Source organism: Cydia amplana, chromosome 19, assembly GCF_948474715.1.
Source record: "Cydia amplana chromosome 19, ilCydAmpl1.1, whole genome shotgun sequence".
NCBI lineage: Eukaryota > Metazoa > Arthropoda > Insecta > Lepidoptera > Tortricidae > Cydia > Cydia amplana.
The window spans coordinates 3,706,421-3,730,479 of record NC_086087.1 but is presented as its reverse complement, the minus strand read 5'-3'; the positions used below and the strand labels follow the sequence as shown (position 1 = coordinate 3,730,479).

Below are 24,059 nucleotides of genomic sequence, written 5' to 3'. Positions count from 1 at the left end.
ACGTTTAATCGGAAATATAAATATATTTTTCCAAAAGTATATAGTACAGAGAGCCAAAATATAGTACAATACTATATAATATAGTACGGTTGGCAACCCTAATGACGTAGGAGTAGGTAAACGGGGTCATTCGAAGCATGATTTTTGGATGATTTTAGGGGGGGGGCTCAAAAATAGATGACGTAATTTATGAACAGCCCCGCACACACTTCTGCTGCTGACTGTACAAATGTTATTTATAAAGTATATTTTTATTACGATTATTTAAAAATCTAACTTGTAAGCCAACAGTGCTGAATAGTGCTGACAATATTCTTACGAAGTCGCTTGAAAAATACTTAGTTATAGGTAGATGGATAAAAATAACTGCCTGAACACGGAACAAGTACCTACCTACTTCCCACTTCCCTTTACTCATCTAACACATAGGAGAAAACTCAGCGGTAGTAACGAATTCCTGACATTTCTACAACTCATTTTCTATTGCGTAGTAGGTAAGTTTATCGATAGGTAGAGTGTGTGCGGAAAGAGTCGTGGAATGTATCCTGGGGCCCAATACATTCCACGACTCTTTCTGAACAGACTCTACACGTGATGTGATGGTATGGTGTTGTAACTGAACACATCCTATAGGGTTATTTATACGACCTTCGACTTTCATAACTGATCTTCATGATTTTTTCATTTCCTGATGAATATTTCATTTCCTTGTTTACCTAGACATCAAGAGCTAAGAAAACACGTAGGTGAGTTTGTTATGCAGTAAAACCGGGTCGCGAATAGCTACGTAATCGTAAATTAAAAACAATTTAAGCACGTCGCGAAACCGAAACACTCCATCTCCTGCGTTTGCAATTCACTTGTGACACACGTATGACGTTTGCTCTGTCAATTTTTATTTTGTCGACCAACCTGAACTTGTACCGTGCTGGCTGGAATACTGAAACAAAAGACGTCAACGGAAAAGTGAACGCTTCGAGAACATTCGCGTCAACTGTTCGCAAGGAAATATTAGCTGATCGGCAGGCAGCGCAGCGTGCTCCCTTGCTGCGTGCCGCCCCGCGAATAAAAGGAATCCGTAGTGTGGCGCTGCCGACGAAACCGAGCGGTGGGGCGTGGGTTGCCGACCGCGGCCGCGCGTCAATCCAGTCGCCATCCTGGCCCCGAGAGAACAGCAGAAAGGAATCGAACAGCTGCACGAAAAATGTGCAGCCATCATTATACCTAACCGACGCGCGGAGTGATTAGGATTAGTTTCTTTTATATTGTTATTTTTTTAAACAGGTTAGTGCAAGTTTGAATACTCGTTATAATCAATGAATAAGCAAGAAACGATCAAACGGGAACATTAAATTGTACAATGGCGTCGCATATGTAGATGCCTACGCAGTAAACTTGATCGAGTAGTTATCACAAATAGTTAATAGGTAACGGATATATAATATGTATAAAAAATGTTTGTCCATATGTACTAGTGAAATTCTTACAATAAATTACCCAATTTTGATTTAATCATTCAGATGTACGTTGAAAGCGTTAGCGCCAAAGAGTATGAATTCGTAGACAGCACAGAGAGAACGCATTACGTAATGGCATAGGTATGCGCATTTAATCAATAATGTTTAGGTCGCTATTATCTAAATATACTTACCACATAGGTATCATCATGGCTAAATTTTATGCGTTTTATTATATTTCGGCAGTTACTCGTGTGGGGGTAATACCTATACTATAGAAGAAGTTACTACATATGCAAATGTATTAAAATGTTTTGGGATATAAGGTACGTTTAATTGTGGTAAAATAATTTACCAATTTATGTTGGTCTAGATTTTTTTTTTGTTTGGCGCATTTTTTTACTTCTTTATTTCATGTTTGATGTCCTATGCATATTATTAATATTAAATAATTATTATATGTGGTATAAAATATACGTAGGTTTAATTACTAAAGCCACTTTCCAAACAATTGTGTAATAAACAAAATCCTACAGAAGAGTTGACAGTCTCCCTACCGTGTCTCATCATGTTGCCTATTCTACTAGGTGTGCGCATCCGGTTTCATTCGACATACTTTAACACAAACTTATTTACATTGAAATAATTAGGAATAACGAAAATAGTACACTAAATAAAATAAATTCAAATATAATTTTTCACATCCATTTCGTTATAAACTTCAAACAACCAGCCAGGTGCAGTGTTCTTTGTTTGAAATCGAGTTGAGAAGAGAGGGGCCGCGTGCGACGCCATTTTGAATTCACTCTACGATACGAAGCCGGAGGCGACGGAACTCGATCGACACTTGAGCGCTGGCGTCCATTTTGTGTCAAACAGAAGTCTGAACAATGATTGTTTTATTAAAACATTGTATTTAACACATAAACGTAGTTTAAACAGTTAAGAAAGTGTATTTGTGTAGTGAAAAAGAGATCGAGTGTAAGAAGGTATGCGAGTTTATTAATTTATGTTCGATTGGTTTTTATAATGTCGCCACGGCGTCGATATTTTTTGTCGAGCAAGACATTCATTATATTATTGCAAATATTATAGACTAGTTAGTTCAGCAGTTTCAGCACTTGTCATAAATGCGTTACTTATTTAGTAAGTTGATTTCTTACTTTACATAAGTAATAGGCGCGGAAGTGGTTTAGCTAAGTTGTGATTGTAGATAGTATTTGGCGGTTTGTATATATTTGTCTAGCTAGTGGCGTCATGGCGTGGCGTGATATTTCGAGAAACTTCTTTCTTTGGTCGGTCGACTCTGATGTAATGTTGAATGCTTTGAACGTGGGTAGGTAAATTAAGATTTTATCACGTAACAAAAAGCTAAAATTCTTATAGTAATGATTTTTTCTTACCTTTCTACTTGACTAAGTATGTCAATTTCTGTAAGAAAGTACTTATTAGGTGGGCACGACAAAATCATTTCGATATTTAGTGTGCAGCAATGGGTGTCGTCTTGTTAGCATACCTACTAAGTTGATTACCTACGTACAGTTTATTATTGTACTTCGTGTCCTAAATAAATTACCTACCTATGCCTAAGACGAAACATAGAAAAGTACAGCGAGCTGCAAAAGAGTGTACTTTTGCACGTTTTAATTTCCTTCATTTGAAGGAAGGCCAGTACGGCTACCATCAGTTTGTCACTGACATAAACGCCGTCGAGAACGTAATTTACTTTCTATACATCCCGTTTGCACTAATATGCGAGTGCGAGCGAGATGTATAGAAAGTAAATTACGTTCCCGACGGCGTTTATGTCAGTGACAGACTGATGGTAACCGTACAGGTATCGGCCGGCCCCGCCGGCGGTGATCAACGAGAAGCGAGTTTTTACTTCGCGGGCGAGTCTTTTATCTTAGTAAAAGAACTTGCTATGTGCAACAGTGATTATTGAATAATATATGCATTTCTTTTATTCATACTAGATCGACAACTATAGGTACGTTTACTGCCGAGACAATAGTCGATTCTTCGTTACTCGCTTTCACGTCGCTGATCGGACTCTGGATGGCTGATATAGTTGGTTAAACCAAATAGTCAGTAAATAAGAACAAAAAATAACTATACTCATCCTTTACTGTTTGGCTAGAACCACCAACGAGCAGTACCAGAACCAGTAAACTGCCGGCTATGGGACGTTAGTTATCAGTATAGTGACAGTTCTCAGCTGTCAAATACTATGAGATGTCGTCTTCCCGTTAAAATTCACGTTGTACCTCCACCCCATGTTTTGTCATCGCTTGTATGTCTATTTCACACCACGCCCGCACATAGTCAATATATATGCCCATGCGCAGTGGTTGGCTATACAGTTTTATTTTAAGTCTTGGGTTTATAATAAAAACCAACCAACCAACCCAACTAAAAACCACATGCTTATTATGGTAAAATTGGGCCCCGGATCGTAGGTAGGTACTTCTCGCTAAAGTCTTTAGGCAAAGGCGATAAGAAATTGGTCTGGCATTTATCTCCAGGTGTGGTGTTTTCTGCCTACACTATGGAAATAGTTATTTGTACAACAAGAGATCAAAGTTTGATATTTCTTCGAGTGCTTATTTTGAGTCCCGTGCAAGCGAAATAATAATAATTTAGAATCTTGAGCGTAGTAAGGGACTCAAAAGCGCACGAGATGTAAATAACTTTGATCTCGTGTAGTTCACAAAACTTTTCACCTCAGCAGTGAGAACATATTAGAGAACCCGAAAAATGTATTCCTTCTTCATCAGTACCTATTTACTCATGTTTTCTTAAGATATACCAACAATTAAGTTTTCACCTCAGCAGCTCGACCAAGGGTAGGTACTTTGCTACTTAAAAACAGTGAGCAAAATCGCAAAATACCATTTTGCTCATTTTGTCTCACTCAGTGAGCAAAATGCGATTTTGCTCACTGTTTTTAAGTAGCAAAGTACCCTTGTTCGAGCTGCTGAGGTGAAAATAAAATTGCTCTTGCATACGCCGCATGTAACATGCGCATATTGGTGTACTTGCGCAAGTTATAGGCATCGGTACCATGTAAACAACGTGCTACTATATAAAGAAGCATGCAAGTTGAGCATAAGCCAGCGTGCGTTAGTCGCGTGCGCAAGTAACTAGCGTGATCTGCATAACTCGACTTGGAGCAAGTAAAGTTGCGGGATGATAAAAGTAACATTTGAGGTTAATAATAACTGTTAAGTTTAGGTTCGAAGTTACGTTTGGTATTTTTTAATTAAATCTAAATCGGTTCAGCTGTTATTGAGGTCCCATACAAACTGTCTTTCCCCTTTTCACACCCTTAACGGATGATTTTTGGGGTAAAAACGATCCTATTATCCTTTCCCGGAATTCACACTATATCTATAATTCTATATAAAATTAGGCTTATTATTAACCGGGCAACTAAAATATTAAACAGGAACTTTCATTGGGCATATAATAATATAATTTGGCTGTGCATTAATATTTTAGCGCCAAAAAATATATTTTAGCCTCAAATATAACCATCATATTATTAAAAAAACTGGCAGCAAAATCGAGCCATCCAAAAAATGATAGGGAACTTAAATTGATAGGTTGGCGTCTAAAATAATAAATTGGCAACTAATATTGTAAAGCGATCATAAAATTTAGTTGTCATCTAGTTGTTCACACCTAAGTAATCAACTAATCATAACTGAGCATATCGTTTCAGCTAGGTAGTATTTTAACACGAAAGCAGTTAAATTTAATGAACATTGGTAATTTTTTACACAAAACACCTCAAATTAATTTACCAATACGCAATGGTCAGTATACTTACTAGTCGAAATTTGTAATCATAAACGCCTAATGGCCATTATACCATTAGATCTTTGTTTTTAATTACTAATTACTAATTTTAAAAGTTACAGGGGGGGGGGGGGGACACACATTTTACCACTTTGGAAGTGTCTCTCGCGCAAACTATTCAGTTTAGAAAAAAATGATATTATAAACCTCAATATCATTTTTGAAGACCTATCCATAGATACCCCACACGTATGGGTTTGATGAAAATTTTTTTTTGTGTTTCAGTTCTAAGTATGGGGAACCCCCAAAATTTATTGTTTTTTTTTCTATTTTTGTGTGAAAATCTTAATGCGGTTTACAGAATACATCTACTTACCAAGTTTCAACAGTATAGTTCTTATAGTTTCGGAAAAAAGTGGCTGTGACATACGGATGGACAGACAGACGGACAGACAGACAGACAGACAGACATGACGAATCCATAAGGGTTCCGTTTATTGCCATTTGGCTACGGAACCCTAAAAAGTAGGTGAGTTGACCGTGACGTCACTACACGTGTTTTCATATAAATTCCATATAAGCAAATCGTTTTGACAGGTCTAAAAAAGAAGCTGATTTGATAAGTAGGAAAGTAGCCAATTCTGTGAATTACCACCCGCAAATGGAACTAACGAAACACTATGTCGTCAGAAATTGTATTTAGTAACGGCAACGTTACGATATACATTTTTTTTTGCACTTACTTCGGAAAGGAGCAAAAATAGGTATTAATAAATATATTGTTTTTTTTAATTTTTAATTGTACCGATAAACGGCAATGCTTACGTACTTCGTTAGACTTACTTATACATATAACCTCTGAAAAACTGACGTGTTATTGATATTAAGCTGTCCAGACGGTTAACAAACTATATAATGTACAATTGTTGGATAGGTTACCTCTAGTTTTCTAGCAGAACTGGCTGAGCTCACGAGCTGTATGTATTTTTTTCAATGGATTCAACGTATTACGTCCTGTGTTCTGTAGGGATTTCAAATATGTATTACCATTCGACATCGTAGTGTTAATCTTACTAGTGGTATACTGTCCATTCGAATCGGAAGTAATATTGATCCTGTCCAATTCATTAACCCCCATTATGATAATGAAAATTAATATTAAAATGAAAACTGCCACGACGTACAAAAGTAAATTGACCATACACAAATGTATATTACCAATGCTTTTTATTTTTAAGTTGTATAAAATATATTTATGTTTTGCGATGAAATTTCTTTGTATCGGTCAAAATAACTAAGTGTTTGATTAATGAATTAATCATTACTCTGGTATGTTTCAGCTGCCAAAATGGATTCCGAGTACGACAAAAAGTTCGAGGAGATGAAGCAGTACATCCCGTTCCTGGAAAAAATGATTAAAAGACTGGAAAATACAAGCAGTGGTTCTGTGAATCCTAGGCAGGCTCAGCTTGATAAAATACGATCTCTGAGAGATCTCTTATTGGATAAGAAGAAAAGGTTACTATTACATGTTTTTGTTTAGACATGTCGTTTTATTACGAATCCGTTTTGCTTGCATTTTGTGATTACAATATAGATTAGTGTGGTGATTAATTAAATTATTTTTATTTTATTTTAGGATGAAAATGGACAACTTGTTAAAGTGTGAACAAGTTCTTATTAATTTGTACGCCAAAGTCGAACAGGTATGTCAAGTAAAATTTAATGTAAATATGTTGTTTATTATTCTTCTGGAAAATAAAAAACTAATTTAATTTAATTCTAGGTGGACACTTTACCAGGCATCAAGCCCGCATCTGAAGCCATTGTTACTACTGACAAGACGGACTTAAACTTAGCTCGAAGTAAGCTTAAAACTGTAACAGCGAAGTCTCATGATCCGGATACATTGCCTGAAATAGCGCGGGCTACCGAAACTGAAGTCGGGTGCTCTGGCACCAAAGAACCAGCATTGTTCCAGCGGCGGCCAAATAAGGGTTCACTATCCCCGGCTAAGAATCCTTCCAGTGAGAAATCGCCCTATAAATCGAGCTCTAAACGAAACTACACGCGAGTTTTACAATCCCCGGAACGAAGTGAAAGACAAAAAAGCCTCTGGTCACCATCGGAGGAGCCTCCTCGTGATGAAAATCTTTTTAGCAGGAGATCACCTCCAAGACCATCACGTAGACACTCTCCTTCTTATCACAAACGTGAAAGAAAAAAATCGTCCAAAGAATCTCATTCCCGCAAGTCTAAGGATTTAAATATAACTTTAAAAGTCCCGGAAGAACGGTTGAATTCTTTGAATACAAAAGATATATTATCAAGGATAATTAATTGCAGTGAACGTGATGTTGATATTGCTACCCTACGTGAACTCAGATCGCAAATACTTGGGGAATTGAACCAGACGGGAGCAAATGAAGATATATCAGACTTAATATTAAAGTCTTACAAGAACAAAAAGAACAAGAAGAGCCACACGAAAAAGAAAGCTGATGTTGAAGAAGGAGAGTTATCCGATAGTGAAAGTGAAGCCATAGAAAACATTTATGGCAATTTAGTTGTAGTTGAAAAAGACAAGACTAAAGATGTGTCTTCTAGTCAGAACAAATCCAACACGGAACAAGACCAAGCGTCTCGTAAAATACAAATTTGTCTTGTTATTAATTCTGATAAAGAAGAAACGTCACTTGAATCGAGCAATATTAAAAATGCTACCGGTAACCAGGAAATATGTGACTTAACCGACTTCGAAATGTTCGATGACAATAATTGTGCTACCAAAGAAACCGATCCGATTAGACCGAAACCACGTGAACCAGCTTACTCTACAAAAAATAAAGATGTAGTCGAATCCGCTAGCCAAAAATCGAGTACATCATTGTCCCCAGTAAAAACGAACGATATTAATTCCACAGATATAATTTCTATCAAAGACGTTGATATTGAAAAGGGTGGGAACGTAACTTACACTGGTAATATAGATATGAATGACTTTGATATACAGGACAATTCAAATATAAGTTTTTTAAATGAGGATCCTAAACCTGCCCCGGAACCTGTTCCAGCTCCTTTCAAAGTCAATTTCTACAATTCTAACAGTTCCGATTCTACTGAAATTAATACAACAGCTCTCAATGCCGAAAATTGTAAAGATAAATCTTCAGACATATCTAAGGATAAACTTCCAGAACCGAAACAATCTCTTGATAAGCCCGATGTTGTACTGTCAGCATCTAAAGACAAAGGTCAGGTAGAGTCCATGGAAAACAATAACCAAAGTACAAAAAGTACAACTAAAGATGTTATTACGACAAGCACACTCAGCACGGAATCTGTTCCGAAGCCAGACACTGAAATACCTTTACTTAATGAGCCTACAGTACAGCCTGCTAAGAAAGATATAGTATCTGAAATCGATATTTTACAAGCATTGAAAAACGAGATATTAAGCGATACCATATCCCTACCTTGTCCTGAAGCTATAACACCAGCTTTGCATCAGCCAAAGGTTACTAAAGTTTCCAATGCGCAGGAGGAACTTCCGAAAAAGAGAATTTCCATAGAAAACTATAAGAAAAAGTCGGTGCCTAGAAATAAACCTTCACTTTTTGTAAAAACCCCAAAAACTTCGTCGGAGTTGAGGAAAGAGTCCATGAGACTTCAATCTTTGAAATTAACTGAGAAAGAAGTCGAAAGATTTAATTTGATCTCTAAAATAGCATTAAGCGACGATTCTGACGACGAAAGAGATACAGCTTTAAAATCGCCAGACGATCTGGACCTTGCTCCAATGTCTCCTGATATGGATATAACCAATGATACTCCTGTATCCCCACCTGTTATAATACCTGCCGATCCTGTGAAAATGGTTGTTGTAAACGCCAAGGCTGATGTTGATATGCGACAATTACCCCCGATAATGTCTCCAAATGCGATGAGCCCATTTGCGCCGTCGACTCCAATTCAAACTAAGAGCGATGCTAATCTCGAGGTACGAAAATCTGTGGATAAACCAGAAGTAAAAAAGCCTGTAGCTCCAGTAGATCCACGCGTCAGAAAGGATGCTTTACTACCTACGCCTCCTGTTGTCTACCCTAATATGACTCCATCTCGAAATCCTGACAATATGACACCAAACAGGGCACCAAATATGACACCTAGCAGAACACCGAATATGACCCCTAATGCTAGGATATTTGATTTCAATCCAAATCGTCCATTCAATGCTGATGACAATGGTCGCAAGCACGTGTATGCACCTATGTTTCCAGGTCAAGATCATTCTAATGACCGAAAATCTATTTGGGATTCCTCCGAGCGCAGTCCCGCCGATACATCTAACTGGGAAATGTCGAATGGTGACAGAGAAAAAAATTCTGGTTTGAAATGGGAGGATCGAAACTCTAGAAGTAATCATCCACAAAGAGAAGATGGACCTAGGTCACGATATAACGATTCAAATCCCGATATGGGTTATAACCGATCTAGAAATGACAGGAGTAGTAGAGATGAATATCACAGACAGGAAGGTCCACAGCAGTCCAACTATTATTCAAGATCGGACTGTCCAAGTACTCCTACACCTTCATTTGGCAGAGGCGATCCACCTTCAACCCCGTCTCATTACTTTGGCAGATCGGAGTGTCCTCGGACACCGAGTCATCCATTTGGTAGATCAGAATCTTCCAATCACTCATTTGGAATGTCAGACCCGCCACGTACACCGAGTCACCCATTTGGACGTTCAGAGACTCCTATGACCCCAAGTCATCCTTTCGGAAGATCTGACGCACCTATGACGCCAAATCACCCCTTTGGAAGATCAGAAGCGCCTTTGACTCCCAGTCATCCATTTGGAAGGTCTGAAGCGCCTATGACGCCCAGTCACCCGTTCGGACGATCTGATTACTCATATCCAAATCCGAGCCCAAAATACGGCAAAGGTCCGCATGATCCGAGATTGAATCGAAGCTACGATAATGAATCAAATAGTAGTAGAAAAGATACTGGATCGTACAATGATCGTAATAGATATCATAGAAACGATCCGAGAAACTTTAATAGAGAACAAAGTGTGCCCAGAAATGAGCCAAAACCTTATACTCCAGACCAGACTTATAGAAGAGATCAAATGTCACGACGCGAACCTAGTGTTGGTCGCGCAATGCCATGTGAAAATGATAGAGAACGCTTGTACTCAAGAGATAGAAGTCGCGGTCGTGATAATTCTAGGACCTATGCCGAGGTAGTTTCGAGACGCACATTCCAACGCGAGCCTAGTGCCGGCCGGTCTATGCCTGACAATCGCGCGAGAGCGTCCAGTGTCGGAAGAAGTGTTAGAAATGAATTGTCAGTCGAATCACACGCGGGACGTGCATTTACAATTGACACAAGCGTTAATAGCACTTTTCAGAAATTCCTCGACTCGCACAGAAGTAACGATAGTAATTTTGATGCTCGCAGGCAACGCGCTTCGAGCGTAGGACGATCTTTGATACGTGAGCCCAGTGAAGGTCGAACTTTGCCGGGTAATTCATTCCATAGAATCGAAGACAGAGAAAGATTTAAGAGAGCTCAAAGTGTAGGAAGAGAATTATCTACTTCAAGAACTGAAAAGAGCTTTAAAGATGTGAAAGCGGAATTCGAGTCGTACAGGAATAACGACCGTAAATGGAATAAAGATGCACAGCCAACAAAGCCTACAGAGAGCACGAATTCTCGTGATCCTCGTCTCCGAAGGGACAGTTATGATATACAACCGGATACTAAGCATAGCTTGAACAAAACACAAGGCAGAGAACCGTACGATAAGACGAAAAAGTTTAACTACAGGGACCCTAGACAGCGCAAAGAACAGAACCTGAAGGAGAGGTCTAGTTACCAGCATGATAGAAAACGCGCAGAATCCCGCGACAGGCACAGTTACGGCATTTCTAGTGATACTGGAATCAAAACTCCTGCCATCAGTTCAGTAAAAAATTTCAAAATTCCGAAAATAAAACGACCTGAACCTGATCCAAAACCGATCGAAACCACCAAAGACGTATCCGACAAAATCAATGATAAAAAATCATCCTCGTCATCGACAGTAAAAGACGTAAAACAAAAAACCACTGTAGAAGTCAAGGTTGATAAAAAAATTAAAGAAGGTAAAAAGAAATCCAACCAAGTGACCAACAAAAAGAAAGATAATGATAAAAATACTTTAACTGCAAAGACTGATAAAAAGATGGATAATAATGAGAAAAATGATATAACCGAAAAGTCTGAAAAACGGGTTACAAGACGGTCTGGTCGAAAGAACGAGGAAATTCAGTCACCAGTGCCATCAGAAGAAGAGAAAGAGATTATTCAAACACGCCCGCGCAGAATCAAAAAAGTAATTTATGATTCTGATTCTGACGAATCAGTGGGTAAAACCAACGTTCTTAGTAAAAATGTTTCTCCTAAAAAGTATCAGGCCAAAACTAAAAGAAAATCTGTACAGTCCGACAAAAATTATGTACCCCAAGAAGAAAGTACTGAAACGGCAACTCAGGAAAATACCAATAAAAGCGAGAGTTCAAATGAAATCATCGAACCTGAAGAAGATAAAGAGAAGCTGGATAGCAGTTTTGGTCTTGATGGAATAGATCTCTTCCCCGATAGTATTATCAGCGACCCTGTTCTAGACAATATCAATTCACTTATAGCAGATCTAGACAATGACCTAGCTACTTCTAAAACCGGGGAGACGTGTAATGACCTGTTCAATGATATTAGCATCGAAAACATGTTAGAAAAAATGACTAGCAGTCCTCTTAAGAAAGAAACCAAAAAAACAATAGAAGAAAATGCTAGCACTGCCGATACTATAATGAAAGATCCTTTCGATGCTCTCAAAACTGAATCTAATAAAACCGAGTGTGAAAATAATGATTTGTTCGGTACTCTTAAAACTGAAACGAATAAAACCGAATGTGAAAAGTTTGTGAACATCGCTGGTGATAAGAAAGAAGGAAGTTCTAATCAAACTACTGACGAGCAGAGCGGCCGGTCTGGTTTGATTCCGGGGCAGACTGAATCGCCAAGTGATTATCAACCCAAAATTATATGTCAAATGCAGGATAAGAATGATACTGAACCCGTCGTGTCCACATCAGTAAACGTAGAAGAATCTTCTAAGAATGACCACAGCTCTGAAAACGAGAAAAATCTGGATAGTCAGTCGACGCCAGATAGCACGAATGAAGCCGAAAACTTGAGTCAAAACTACTCTGAACCAACAGGAGACAAACCAGACAGTACTATTGAAAAACAATGTGAAATGAATTCTGACATTTCATCTACTCATGATGCTGAGAACAAGCCAACCAAAGAGAATATCGAGATTCCTAAGGAGCCCGCTCCACAAATTGACTCGATTGGCAGCTTGTTGTCAATTTTACAAGACAAGTCAAAAATAAAAGAGTTGCTTAGTATGCTTGGAGACCAATCTGGCGAAAATGAGAAAATTAAAAAGAAGCTTGAGAAACTAAGTGAATTTGTTTCTGATGAAGAAGATACAAATGATGATAAAATTGAGGATACTACAAGCATTAAGACTTCAGAAGATAAAAATGAAATGGAACAAGTTAAGCCAGATAATGAAGAGGATGTCACAAAACAAAACCCAACAGATGATAAAATTCTAAAACAGGATGATGCTGAGCCTGATAAACCCAAAGAAACAGATACATGCCAGATGGCAGATAGCGAGCCAAATGTTCAGAAAGATATTGAAAATAAAGAAAAAATTATAACAAGTGTAGATAACATATCCGCAAATGTGAGTGAAGATAAAACTGTGACGAGCCAGGGAATTGATTCAGCAGAAAATAATCTAGATCTTGAACAAAAAGAGGATTCGAATGATGCCGACGGTAATTCTGGACTGGAAGACAACGAGGAGAAGAGCGTTAAAGAACCAGATAACATAAAAACCCGAAAAAAGGTTGTAAGGAAAGGACAAAAGCGATTTAAAGCTGGCAAATTTAAAAAGGGTAAGCCAGTCAAGAAAGTTGGTGAGGGAAAACGCGTGACTCGCTCTGAAGCCGCTGGATTACTGATGCAGCCTAAACAGAAAAAACCCTCTAGAGAACTGAGACAATTGCAGGAATCTATTAAGGAAATGTTTGTGAGTGATGCAATGTTGAATGCTACTGGTATACGGATGTGTCGACTAGCTAAAATGATAGACGAAAAAACTGAGAAGAGCGACGATCTAGAATCTAGCCAGCCCGAAGACAGCCACTCAGAACTAAGCAAACCGGAACCCAGAGTTGTTTTAGAAAAGGTCAAACACATCAAAGATAACGAAAATGTTATAGAGAAGCCAATGCGTAAGAAACCTGGACCGAAGCCTAAAGGGAAACCTGCCATTGTTAGCCCGGACGAGAAAAAGAATAAAGATGAGAAACCTTTAGTGAAATACAAACCTGGCCCTAAGTCCAAAACGAAAATTGCGCATACAGATAAAGATCCTTATGATTTCGAAACAGACTCCATAGTAAATGAAAGTAAATTGAGCGAAAAAGGTGTAGACAGTGGTTCTGACTCTGAAAATGAATCATTGGCATCTTCTAAGAGCTTTGGCAGCACTGAGTTGCTAGTAGAATTAAAGAAAAAACCAAAACGCAAGAGAGGTGGATGGCAATCCGGTGTTATTAAACCTAAAAAGAAGAGGAAAGTAGAAGTAAAGCGTGCTCAGTCGCCGCCTCCGAAACCCACTCCCCCGTTAAAACGATCTTATACGATACCAGATTACGGTTGCTTCACTGATAAAAACTATTGCTTCTCTAAGAATGCTTCCGAATACCAGTGCCGTTTGTGTGAATCAACACATAGTTGGAAAGACATAGTGTTCCATTATAAAAAGCACCATCCGCATTCTGAAATCCCACTTTCCCGTATGAGCCCAGATATAGCGAGAGAAGCCATCGAGCAGTGTGGAGACATCGACTTTGCTGCGATCAGTAAAATACCCACCGAGAAATATACTTGCAGGTTCTGTTTCATAGAGTTTGGTAAAAGGAGGGCCGTTTTGGAGTCATTTTTCTGGCACGTAGTTAGTATGCATACAGGCGAATACAAGCAATTATGTTCTGAATGTATAAATGTAGAGAAGTGCCCATTTAACTTGGATATTCCACCTCCACCGAAGGATATTAAAGGTCAACTCATAGGATATATTTGTGGCAAATGCAATTACACCCAGATATCCCTCGAGAACCTAAAAATGCACGTTATACATCGTCATAATGACACAGAAACGGAGGTATACAGCATAAACTTCGCTGTAATGACAAAGAGTACTATTAACAGTCTAATAAAACGTATAGCGCATGTAGAAAGCACACCTCGAACCACAAGGAGCACGCGATCAAACCTGAGCTATACTGAAGCCAGTGACGACAGAAGCGAGATAACAGAAAGCGAGCTTGAGGCGGTGCGGCCCGCAAAAAAATCCGACGTACCAGTGACGGAAAAACCTATGAGGTACTCATTTAATTCGAAGATTTCCTTTGAAAATGATGACAATGCGAGCGACATATCCAATTTTGCCAACACGGATTCCAGTGTGGTCAAAGCCGAACAAGACGAGGACGACGATATGGATGATTTTGCAGAAGACTCTGCGGTCAACGAAGAAACTGATCAGACCGATGAGAACCAGGGAGTTTCCAGTGATATAATGGATTACCCGCATTTCAAAATAAACTATACAGATGCTGGCAACAAGGAGTACGTTTGCTGTATTAATGGCAAAGACAATCATTATAAGACGGGTCTTTTAATATCCATGAAGAAGCATGTGCAGCTCAAGCACTCTGAGATCTGGGATGGCTACTGTTTTGTGTGCAAAGTCATCGTGACGTCACAGGGTGAACACAAATTCAGCGAGTGCTTAACGCATTACCTGGACAGCCACATCGATAATTTCCCCGTTCTTGAAAAAGTTGTAGAACCTATTGAAAAGCCCGTGACTCCTGCAGCGACACCTGAACCCGCAGAAAGAGCACCGACACCCTACATCAATGTCCGACCGTTGGCAGAATTGGTCAACCCCGTCGAACCGGCTGTGGAAGCGCCAGAGTTGCCTGTCATAGAAACCGTCGTCAGCCTTCTACCAGCCGCGCCGCCAACGGTAGAACCGCCACGTCCAAGCCCGACTTACCCAGTAATTAGAAAAGAGACCGAACCGCCCAAAGAGTACAAATACGAAGAAGCTCAAGCGGAAATCATGTCCAAAAAGCACAGAGTCGTTCTCGACGCCATGATGACTCCAGGCAAATTAGTTCAGATCTTTAAATGCGCCGGCCGTTTCTGCTCCTTCACTACGGACTCTGCTGAAGACGCGTTGTTACACGCATCGACTCACCAGCGAGTGGGCGGGACGAACGCATTGTTGTGCGCATATTGTGATTTTGATTCATCCGGGAACTCTATAGATTTGGTGTCTCATGTTTTCAAGACCCACGGGAAGTGCAGACTGGTTTGTGGGCTATGTTTCTACCGGGGAGCGGCGAGCCAGCTGGTCGCGTCGCATATAATCCGGGTGCACGGGTCGACGCCTGATCGCCGCTGCGTGCTGAAGACCACCAACGCGCCTGCGCTCTGCGAACCCCCTGAGGAAAATATGTCACGAGATAATGCTGTTCCGCTCTACATTTGTAAACAAAGTAAGTACCAATTAACCATTTTGATGAGGTCTGTAATTAGAGTCTATTATATATCAATCATAATTGCGATGTTTTGACATGGCCACGACTTACAATAGCATGTTTAAAATGTACTAGTTCAGGCATTCTTTTAGTTGTTATTACAATATAAATACCGGTATTGACCGGTCACTAAGCCTTATTTTGATAGTCTGAATATTCTATCGATTATCGGTTTCAGCTGAAAACAACGAGCCATGTGGATTTAAAGCCGTGACGCACGCCAAGTTTTGGGAGCATCTAACACAAAGACACGAAAACGCCACTGGATTCATCTGCTACGTATGTATTCGGAAAATATACATATTCGCTTAAAGTTTTATAGCTTTTGGAGAACAGCTGTACTTACCCTTGAAAATGTATCTTTATCTACCCTAGACTTGTTTATTTGCACCAATACCAGAATTCAAGTGGGACTTTGTATTTGTTAAATATGTAAAGACAATTAACTTTATTCTGATTGTTAGATTAGATTAGATTAGATTCATTTATTTCTTATTGAAAATGTACATTAAATTTTACATGTCAAAATAAAATGCATTCACAAAAAGATCGTCACAACACAATATCAATAATAATAATTAATAGAATAATAATCTAAAAAATAAAACAGTAATATAATATAAAACGACCACTTTCTATAAAATAGAAATGAGTAAACCGTAAAGTAAAAATCAGTCAAATTAATTAAGAATATAAAAAATAAAAATGTCCAAAATAATTATAAAATATTTAAGATACTTACGTAAGTTACTATACTATACTATACGTAAGTTATTGTAGACCACTCACGTTATGTACTTATTATTTTCTTTAAAAACTTTTAAAGACACGCAGTTTATTAATACTTCCATGTTTACCTACATCCTACATATATGGATGCATGCATGCATGTCTATTAAGATGCCGTATGCATACAATTCGTAATAGGTACTTAGTAAGGGGGCACAAAACCGTGCGTATTTTAGAAAACCGGTTTTTCGGTTTTTGTGCAACAGCAAAACCGGGTTTCCGGGGTTTTCGGTGATTTCGATTTTAAATATAATTTGTAAAATAAGCAAGTATTTTTAGGATCAATGCTTTATTATTCAGTCTTCCACGACATTTGTATTTACTCTATCTTTACCAAGACCATAAAATTCCATAAATAAAGTTTTTAACCTCATGGTATGGTCAGCAACTCTGAAATGGAATGCCTAAGCAAAATATTACGTGACAAAGGGGTTGACATAGTCCTCCTTCAGAAAACACACACCGGTGATAATTTTACCCAACTCGCTAAACGAGGAGTTACAAGAGATTTCATTTGGTTGCGGCCACTACATCAGCTGAGGATATAAGAAATCTGATGGGGAATGCGATCATGGACTGGACACATTCTTAGCAATTTCTAACAAAAGGCAAAGGAACCTGAAGGAACAAAGAAGAAGAAAACAGTACATAGTAAATTTCGCGAGATTGACTTTTGTTATAATTACTACAATCAACATTTTTAACTAGAGATCAACGAGCTTTCCTACTAAGATGTTATTTATACTACGTATAATACAGGAAATTAAGGGATATTTAGTGAAAATAGTAAAAAGGTTTTTTATATAATACGTATACATACGAACTTCGTATAATGAATTGTGTTTTAAATATAATAACAAACTCTGAAGTAATTGTTGCTCATCAAAATAATTAAACTATGTTTATAAAACTATAAAATCGAAAACCTCGAAAAAGCCGGTTTTATCAAAGTCAAAACCCGGTTTTGGCAATTGGCTGAAAACCCGGGTTTTCCGGTTTTTTCGATGTCGGTGAAACCGGGTTTGTGGCCCCTAGTACTTAGGTACTGAGAAGGATCAATCCCATTTAAAACATAATTTTAGCGTTCCAATTGAACCATATAAGTTCAAATTAATGTATAAGCATTCGGAGATAACATGTTTTGAGATGTAATGTAGTACGACAGGTAAGAATATGCGGAGGTAACAAAAAGCTGTTACATAATTTTGAGCCATTGTGTAGAACGCTAAAATTGCCTTTTAAACGGGCTTGATCCTTCTCACTAATGAGAAATTAGGTAGCCACCGCGGTGCACAAAAGAAACAATGCCTTTTGTTTAACAGCTTAGAGTTTGAGGCCAAAAAATCATTACAGATAATTCATATCTACTACACCTTGTAACTAGAACTTCGATGATTATAAGCTTTCGTTCGATTATCCCGACTTTTGGGGATCATCTCTCATCTGCATCATACCAATGCCCCTTATAGGGTAACTCTACAGCAAAAAATATTGTCATGTTCCCATAATCTAATGAAAGGCAATAAAGCATATATTAAATCTTTCCAGGTCTGCAGCGAATCCTGTCCCGACGCTACAGTTCTAATACTCCATTTGAAGACTCACGGCTTAAGGTTGTACCACTGCACTCTGTGCGTGCACGGAGCGGACAACGAACCCGAGCTGCTGGCACATGCGTCCGCCAAGCACCCCGGCAAGAACCCGCAGGCTTACATCAGGACTATTCTGGGCATGGTACGTTATCACCTATTACTTATCTTCCGACAACTATCTCTGTTGTTCGGGCACGTTTGGCTCGGTGCTATTCCGATAAAAAGCATAAAATAGGACATCATGGACACAAAATAGGTATTGTAGAAAGTTATTTAAAAAGAATGGACTAAGACTAAGCATGATGTTGCAAATAGCAAGTTGGTATTATAAGTGTAAACTTCGGTCTTAACATTACTTTTCCTTTGCTTTCAGGGTGGAACGGGGAACTTAAAGATCTTACCTCTGGTAGAACTCAAGAAGGCTGCCCTGGATCCTGAGAATATAACACCTAACCAGGGCAAAGAGAACCCAGTGAAAGAGGCCGAGCGGTCCATCGAGCTGGAAAAACTCATCGGTCCCCTGCTCGACATGCCTACCACTGAACCAGAGACGGAGCCTGAACTCGCCACACCTATTTCAGAAGTCCTGCCAGAAGATAACATCGTGGACGACGCTATCTCGAACTTTCTGGAGGACCCGGCCACAGTAGCCATGGCTACTTTAATACCAGTGTCTCCACTTCTGCCAGTCACAGCTGAAGCTCCGCCAAGACCTGTCACGCCAGCTCCAGAAATCAATATATCAAAGCAGCTAACCCCAGTCCTGAAAGAAGAACCCATGGACACCACACCGGAGAAGAATGACTCTGACGTGATCTGCCTGGACAGTGACGAGGAAGACTCCAAACAAGGCATCGTCAATCTTTCAGATGGAATCATTAATTTATCGGATGACGAAAAGGGCGTCGATGAACAGAACCCTTTAACATCAGCTCAAGCTGGCAATGACCCATCAAACATTTACAGATGCAGGAAATGTAATAGAGTCTCGAAATCCTTTGCCGGTTTCAAGAAGCATTCGTTCCATTGCTGGAAGCCAGGAGAAAAGTGTAAATGTGCTCTCTGTCCCTTCGAGGCGGACAAAGTTGGCCCTTTCCTGAAACACCACAACGAGTCCCACAACACCCCTGCCCGTTTAAAATGCCCGATGTGCCCTCATACAGATGGTTCCATGTATCTGCTGAAGAAACATCTAAGAGTGGCCCACGATATTGGAAGCCGGGACGTTTTCCCCACCGACAGTCAGTACGTCCTCGCAAAGAAAGACACGGCTAAACCCAAAGCTGTAAAGCGTAAATCGTCGGGCGCAGCCGCCGGGCCTCCGACCAAGCAGAAGCGTTATGGACCTTCAGATATTGACAAACTACCCATCAACCCTATCCTGGACGAATCTGTTTTCTGCGATTTGTGCGAGTTTCACACTAAAGTCCGTTTGAACATGGTGAGGCATCTGCAACAACATGCAGCGCAACAACCAGTCGCGCAGACGGCACCAGTCAACCCGGTGCCGCATTTAGAAACCAACGAGTTCCACTTTGACAAGATGGTCAACCTGGCTTCCAGTTCGATAGCGAACAGAGCCCCCGAGAAAACTCAAAAAGAACCGACTCCTACACTCATGATACCCCATGATAAGGCGTCCAGGCTTCCGCAGTATGTCCCTGAACGATACAGGTTTACTTGCGGTGCGACCGGCTGCACATACATATCAGTCGACGAAGCCATGTTGAAATGCCACTGGGAAACTCTACACTCCGGAACAAATGATTACCACTGCGTCCACTGCCCACCGCACCAATCCCTGGACAAATCTAAACCTTTAACAGCATCCAGGATTATAGCGCATCTGAAAATGCATGACATACGTTTGTATGCGTGCTCTGTGTGTACATACTACCATTATAAAAGACAACTTTTGGAAAAGCATTTGGCCGAGACGCACAATAGCGGTAACGTGCTAGTGGTTAGGGAGGAGAGTTTCCAGTCTGCCCCTGCTACCCCCACCATGGACCTGAAACCTTGGCAATGCGGCCTGTGCAAGTTCAAGAGCATGCTCCGGGCTGAGGTCGCCGAGCACTGTTCTAAAATGCATCAGTCCAAAATGCAATACAAGTGCGCTTACTGCCCATTCAGGACATCAACTCCGGAGAATGTTACTAAACATCAAACGACTGCACATTCAAATAGGGACCCTGAGATATTCCACTTCTACTATAGAGAAGGCAGCATTCCTAATGGTCCAGATGGAATGCCCCATTGGCAGAAGCAAAGACAGAAGACCGGCTTGGATACAGTGAAGGCTGAGGCTGATCCACCACCAGCGACAACTGACACAATTCTTCCTGAAATTCAGCCTCCGACTCCTCAAGTGAATCTCAACTTGGTGAAACAGGAGATTGACCCCGATGCTCCCATGCAGGCCTCGATAGAGGATTTGTGTAAGAAGTACGGAGAGTACTGTGAGCCCAACGGTCTGAACTACAAGTGTAGTTTGTGTAAAGTCGTTGTCGAGGACAGTAAGGAAGCCATGGAGTCCCACTTGTTTGAAGAGCTTCAGTACAGGAAGTGAGTAATTCCCAAAATTTATTATATACCTAGTCCAATTTATTTTTGATTGAAAAGTTACATACATACAGACGATTTATGTGTAACATAACATGTAGTTATGTATATTTATAACGTGGTGATTTTTAGCGCTTTCTACAATTTTGTAGCATTTTTGTTTTCTGCAAAAATGCATATCTACATCGCAGTAAATTTTTGTGAAACACGCTAACTTTAGTTAACTAACTTTGTTACTTATTTTTACAGTTTTGCTTCACAAAAGTTAACTGCAGTATGGATACACGTTAAGAAGCATCTTAGATTCATTGTCTTTTAATAATAACTTGTTCTTAAATACCTTACATAGCGTCTATTTCTATTTGACTTGAATATAAACAGGTATTACGTATAATTTTTCAGATGGGGCTGCCGCCTATGTTCATACAAAGCTTTCCACCAAACTGGACTGAAGGAGCACGTGTGGTCGGAACACAACAGGCACAACGTGGACCCCCTCGAGCTGGCCGTCGACGTCAACGTTGAATCCTGGGTCTCCCAACAACTAGCCTACCAAGAAGACCTCATCAAGAAAAACAGGGACAAGCTAGCTCAACAGAAAATGCAAGATGAACGCCCAGTAGTTCCAACTACTTCTAAAACAGTAGAAGTTCAAAACACGACCGACCTCAGTATGGAGAAATTGGAGAAAATCTTTGGGTCTTTTGGAGTACCGATCAACATGCACTATTGCTGCCCGAAATGCCTTTTCAAAACGGCCGATGATAAAATAATACAGGAGCATTTAGAGGCGGAACTGACCAGAATAAGGTGACATTTGAAATTGCTTTGCGTTTTTTGCTTGTGAGTTTTGTTAGGCTTGAGACCATAAATTTTGCTTACTTACAGCGTAAAGTGCAAGTCTTCTGATTATTTTTATTCGGAATGGTCTAAATATAATTATATTTTTCACTAAATTTCATGATTTAAATTTAATATACCTATGTATATAACACAATGCAAAGTATTTTTCATAATATTTATTAGATTCATGAATTGATTCATGAGTTAATCCTAAGAAATGTTCGCAATTTATCGCAGCTCCATTTCGGACAGAACACACATCCTTTGTCATTTCATTCAAGCTGTGTGTTTTTAACTCACGAACTTTCTGCCATCACAGATCAGCAGCTTTCACAACGCTTTCATTCTCTTCTAGATGGTGCTGCAGCAACTGCCCCAACCACTTCTCCACCTACCACGAGGCGCAGTTCCACTGCAAGAGCGTCCACCCCGGCCTCAACGCGCGCCCTATAGAGGCCGCTAGAGACCCCGCCATACGCTCCGCCTGGGTCGCCGCAGTCATTAGAGTCCAAAAACTCAGCATGAACTGCATGCCGATCACCGTCACCACTGAACCTCAAAGTCAAGAAGAAACTAACGATGATGAAAACTCCCTACTTGAAATAAGATATGAGGAAGATGTCCCGATCCCCGACGAAGGAAATCCAACACAAAGACGCGTCTCGGACAGCAGCGATGACGAGGGTCTAGTCATAGACGAACAGGCAGCCAAAAACTCTGGTGCTGGTGGCAAATGCGAACACTGTGACTTCTCAACGAAATACAATCACGTTTTATTCTCTCACACGCTCCGCCATTACAATCTAAAACCGTTCTCATGCTCGTACTGTGATTATAACAACCATAACAAAGTTGTGCTGCAACATATGAGCACAGCACACCCTAATCAGCCACAAGTGCTCAAAAGAACTGAGAAACCGACCGGACCACCCTTAAATCTAAACTTAACCAAGCTGGGGAAAAAACCAGCAGCTAAAAAGCCGGAGGACGCCAATTTAGTGTGTTTAATTTGTGAAAAGCTGCTAACTGAAGCTGATTCAAAAGCCCATATCCATGAACAAAATGTGCCAGTGTTCGCTAAAAGAGGTGACATAGTTGTGAAGTGCAGTGAGTGTTTAAGGCTATTCCTAGACGTTGTTAATCTGCAGCAGCATTTCACACTCGCACACACAGATATGCCTATTAAGTATGCTTACTACAAGACAGATCACGATTCTCGAAGCTTCCTCTTCTGTTCGCATTGCAACCAGAGGTTCACATACATGATTGACTTGAAAGCTCATCATAATCAAGTGCATAGTGCTTTGAAATTGAAATACACGAAATTCGTGCCAGGTGATGAGGGAGAAAGTGCCCTAAAAGCGTTATAGGACAGGATTCGAAAATTCGAGTCTTGGTATTGCGAGACAAACCTACCAATCCATCCTACACAACGTTGCCGTTCTTCTGTTGAATCTGATTGTGCAGAAATTAATGAACCAATGAATCATTCTTAGTGAAGTTATGAAAACATATTACTTAGTGACTTATTATAACAAAACCATCCTAAATATTTAGTGTAATACATTAAAAATGCTTGAACTGAAAGTGATCAGTGTAAGAGACTTATTGAAAGTGAATTATTTGTAGTTTTGTATACTTACGCCGTGATTTAACGGGTTAATCTGTGATTTCAACAAGATAGTTGTAGTTAATTATAAGTTTAAATAGTATTAATAGCGAGTTAGCGAGTCATACTGACACTACTTATGTTGTCTAGCAAAAGGTACTTATTGTTGTGTGTTAAAAATGTATTACAGCCATAAAAAATCGCCCTTATGAGCTTGTTACATGTTACAATCTGGTACCTTTTGATTTAAATATCACACTGAAATACCTATACCTACCTACTACGGTTAAACGTGTGTTCGTTTCTGTAGGCAGAGCTAGGTATTCCACGAGAATGTCGCTTACGCAACGCTTTTGCCTTGCGTGGCAGCTATTTCAAGCAAATTCGTAAAACTTGAGAATATTCAGCAAATCTGTTAGCCATGCTATAAATTAATATTACCAGACCCAATATCGCTTACTCAGCATTTTCGGAATTATTGGAAGAATGGCAATACGTAAGCGACATTCTTGTGGACTGGCTCCAACATATCAAATTTTTGTGAGTCTTTTTCAAGTTATTGTCCAGGGTCCAAGTTATTGACAGTTAACGTGTCGTGGTACTCGTGGTCGCGTACAACCTGAGTAAGACTCCCGAGGTTTCAGAAATTATAGCG

General features: G+C 39.7%; 1 protein-coding gene across 1 annotated transcript; it reads left to right on the top strand.

The window, feature by feature from the left end:
* The first annotated feature begins 827 nt into the window (after nt 1-827).
* On the top strand, nt 828-23,523 carry LOC134657209 (uncharacterized). Its single transcript, XM_063512764.1, has 9 exons — nt 828-1,284; nt 6,599-6,776; nt 6,898-6,964; nt 7,045-15,967; nt 16,188-16,288; nt 18,347-18,532; nt 18,764-20,955; nt 21,355-21,762; nt 22,151-23,523. The coding sequence occupies exons 2-9, from the start codon at nt 6,607-6,609 to the stop codon at nt 23,163-23,165; spliced, it is 13,062 nt and encodes a 4,353-aa protein (XP_063368834.1). The 5' UTR covers nt 828-1,284; nt 6,599-6,606; the 3' UTR covers nt 23,166-23,523.
* The last annotated feature ends 536 nt before the right edge of the window (nt 23,524-24,059 follow it).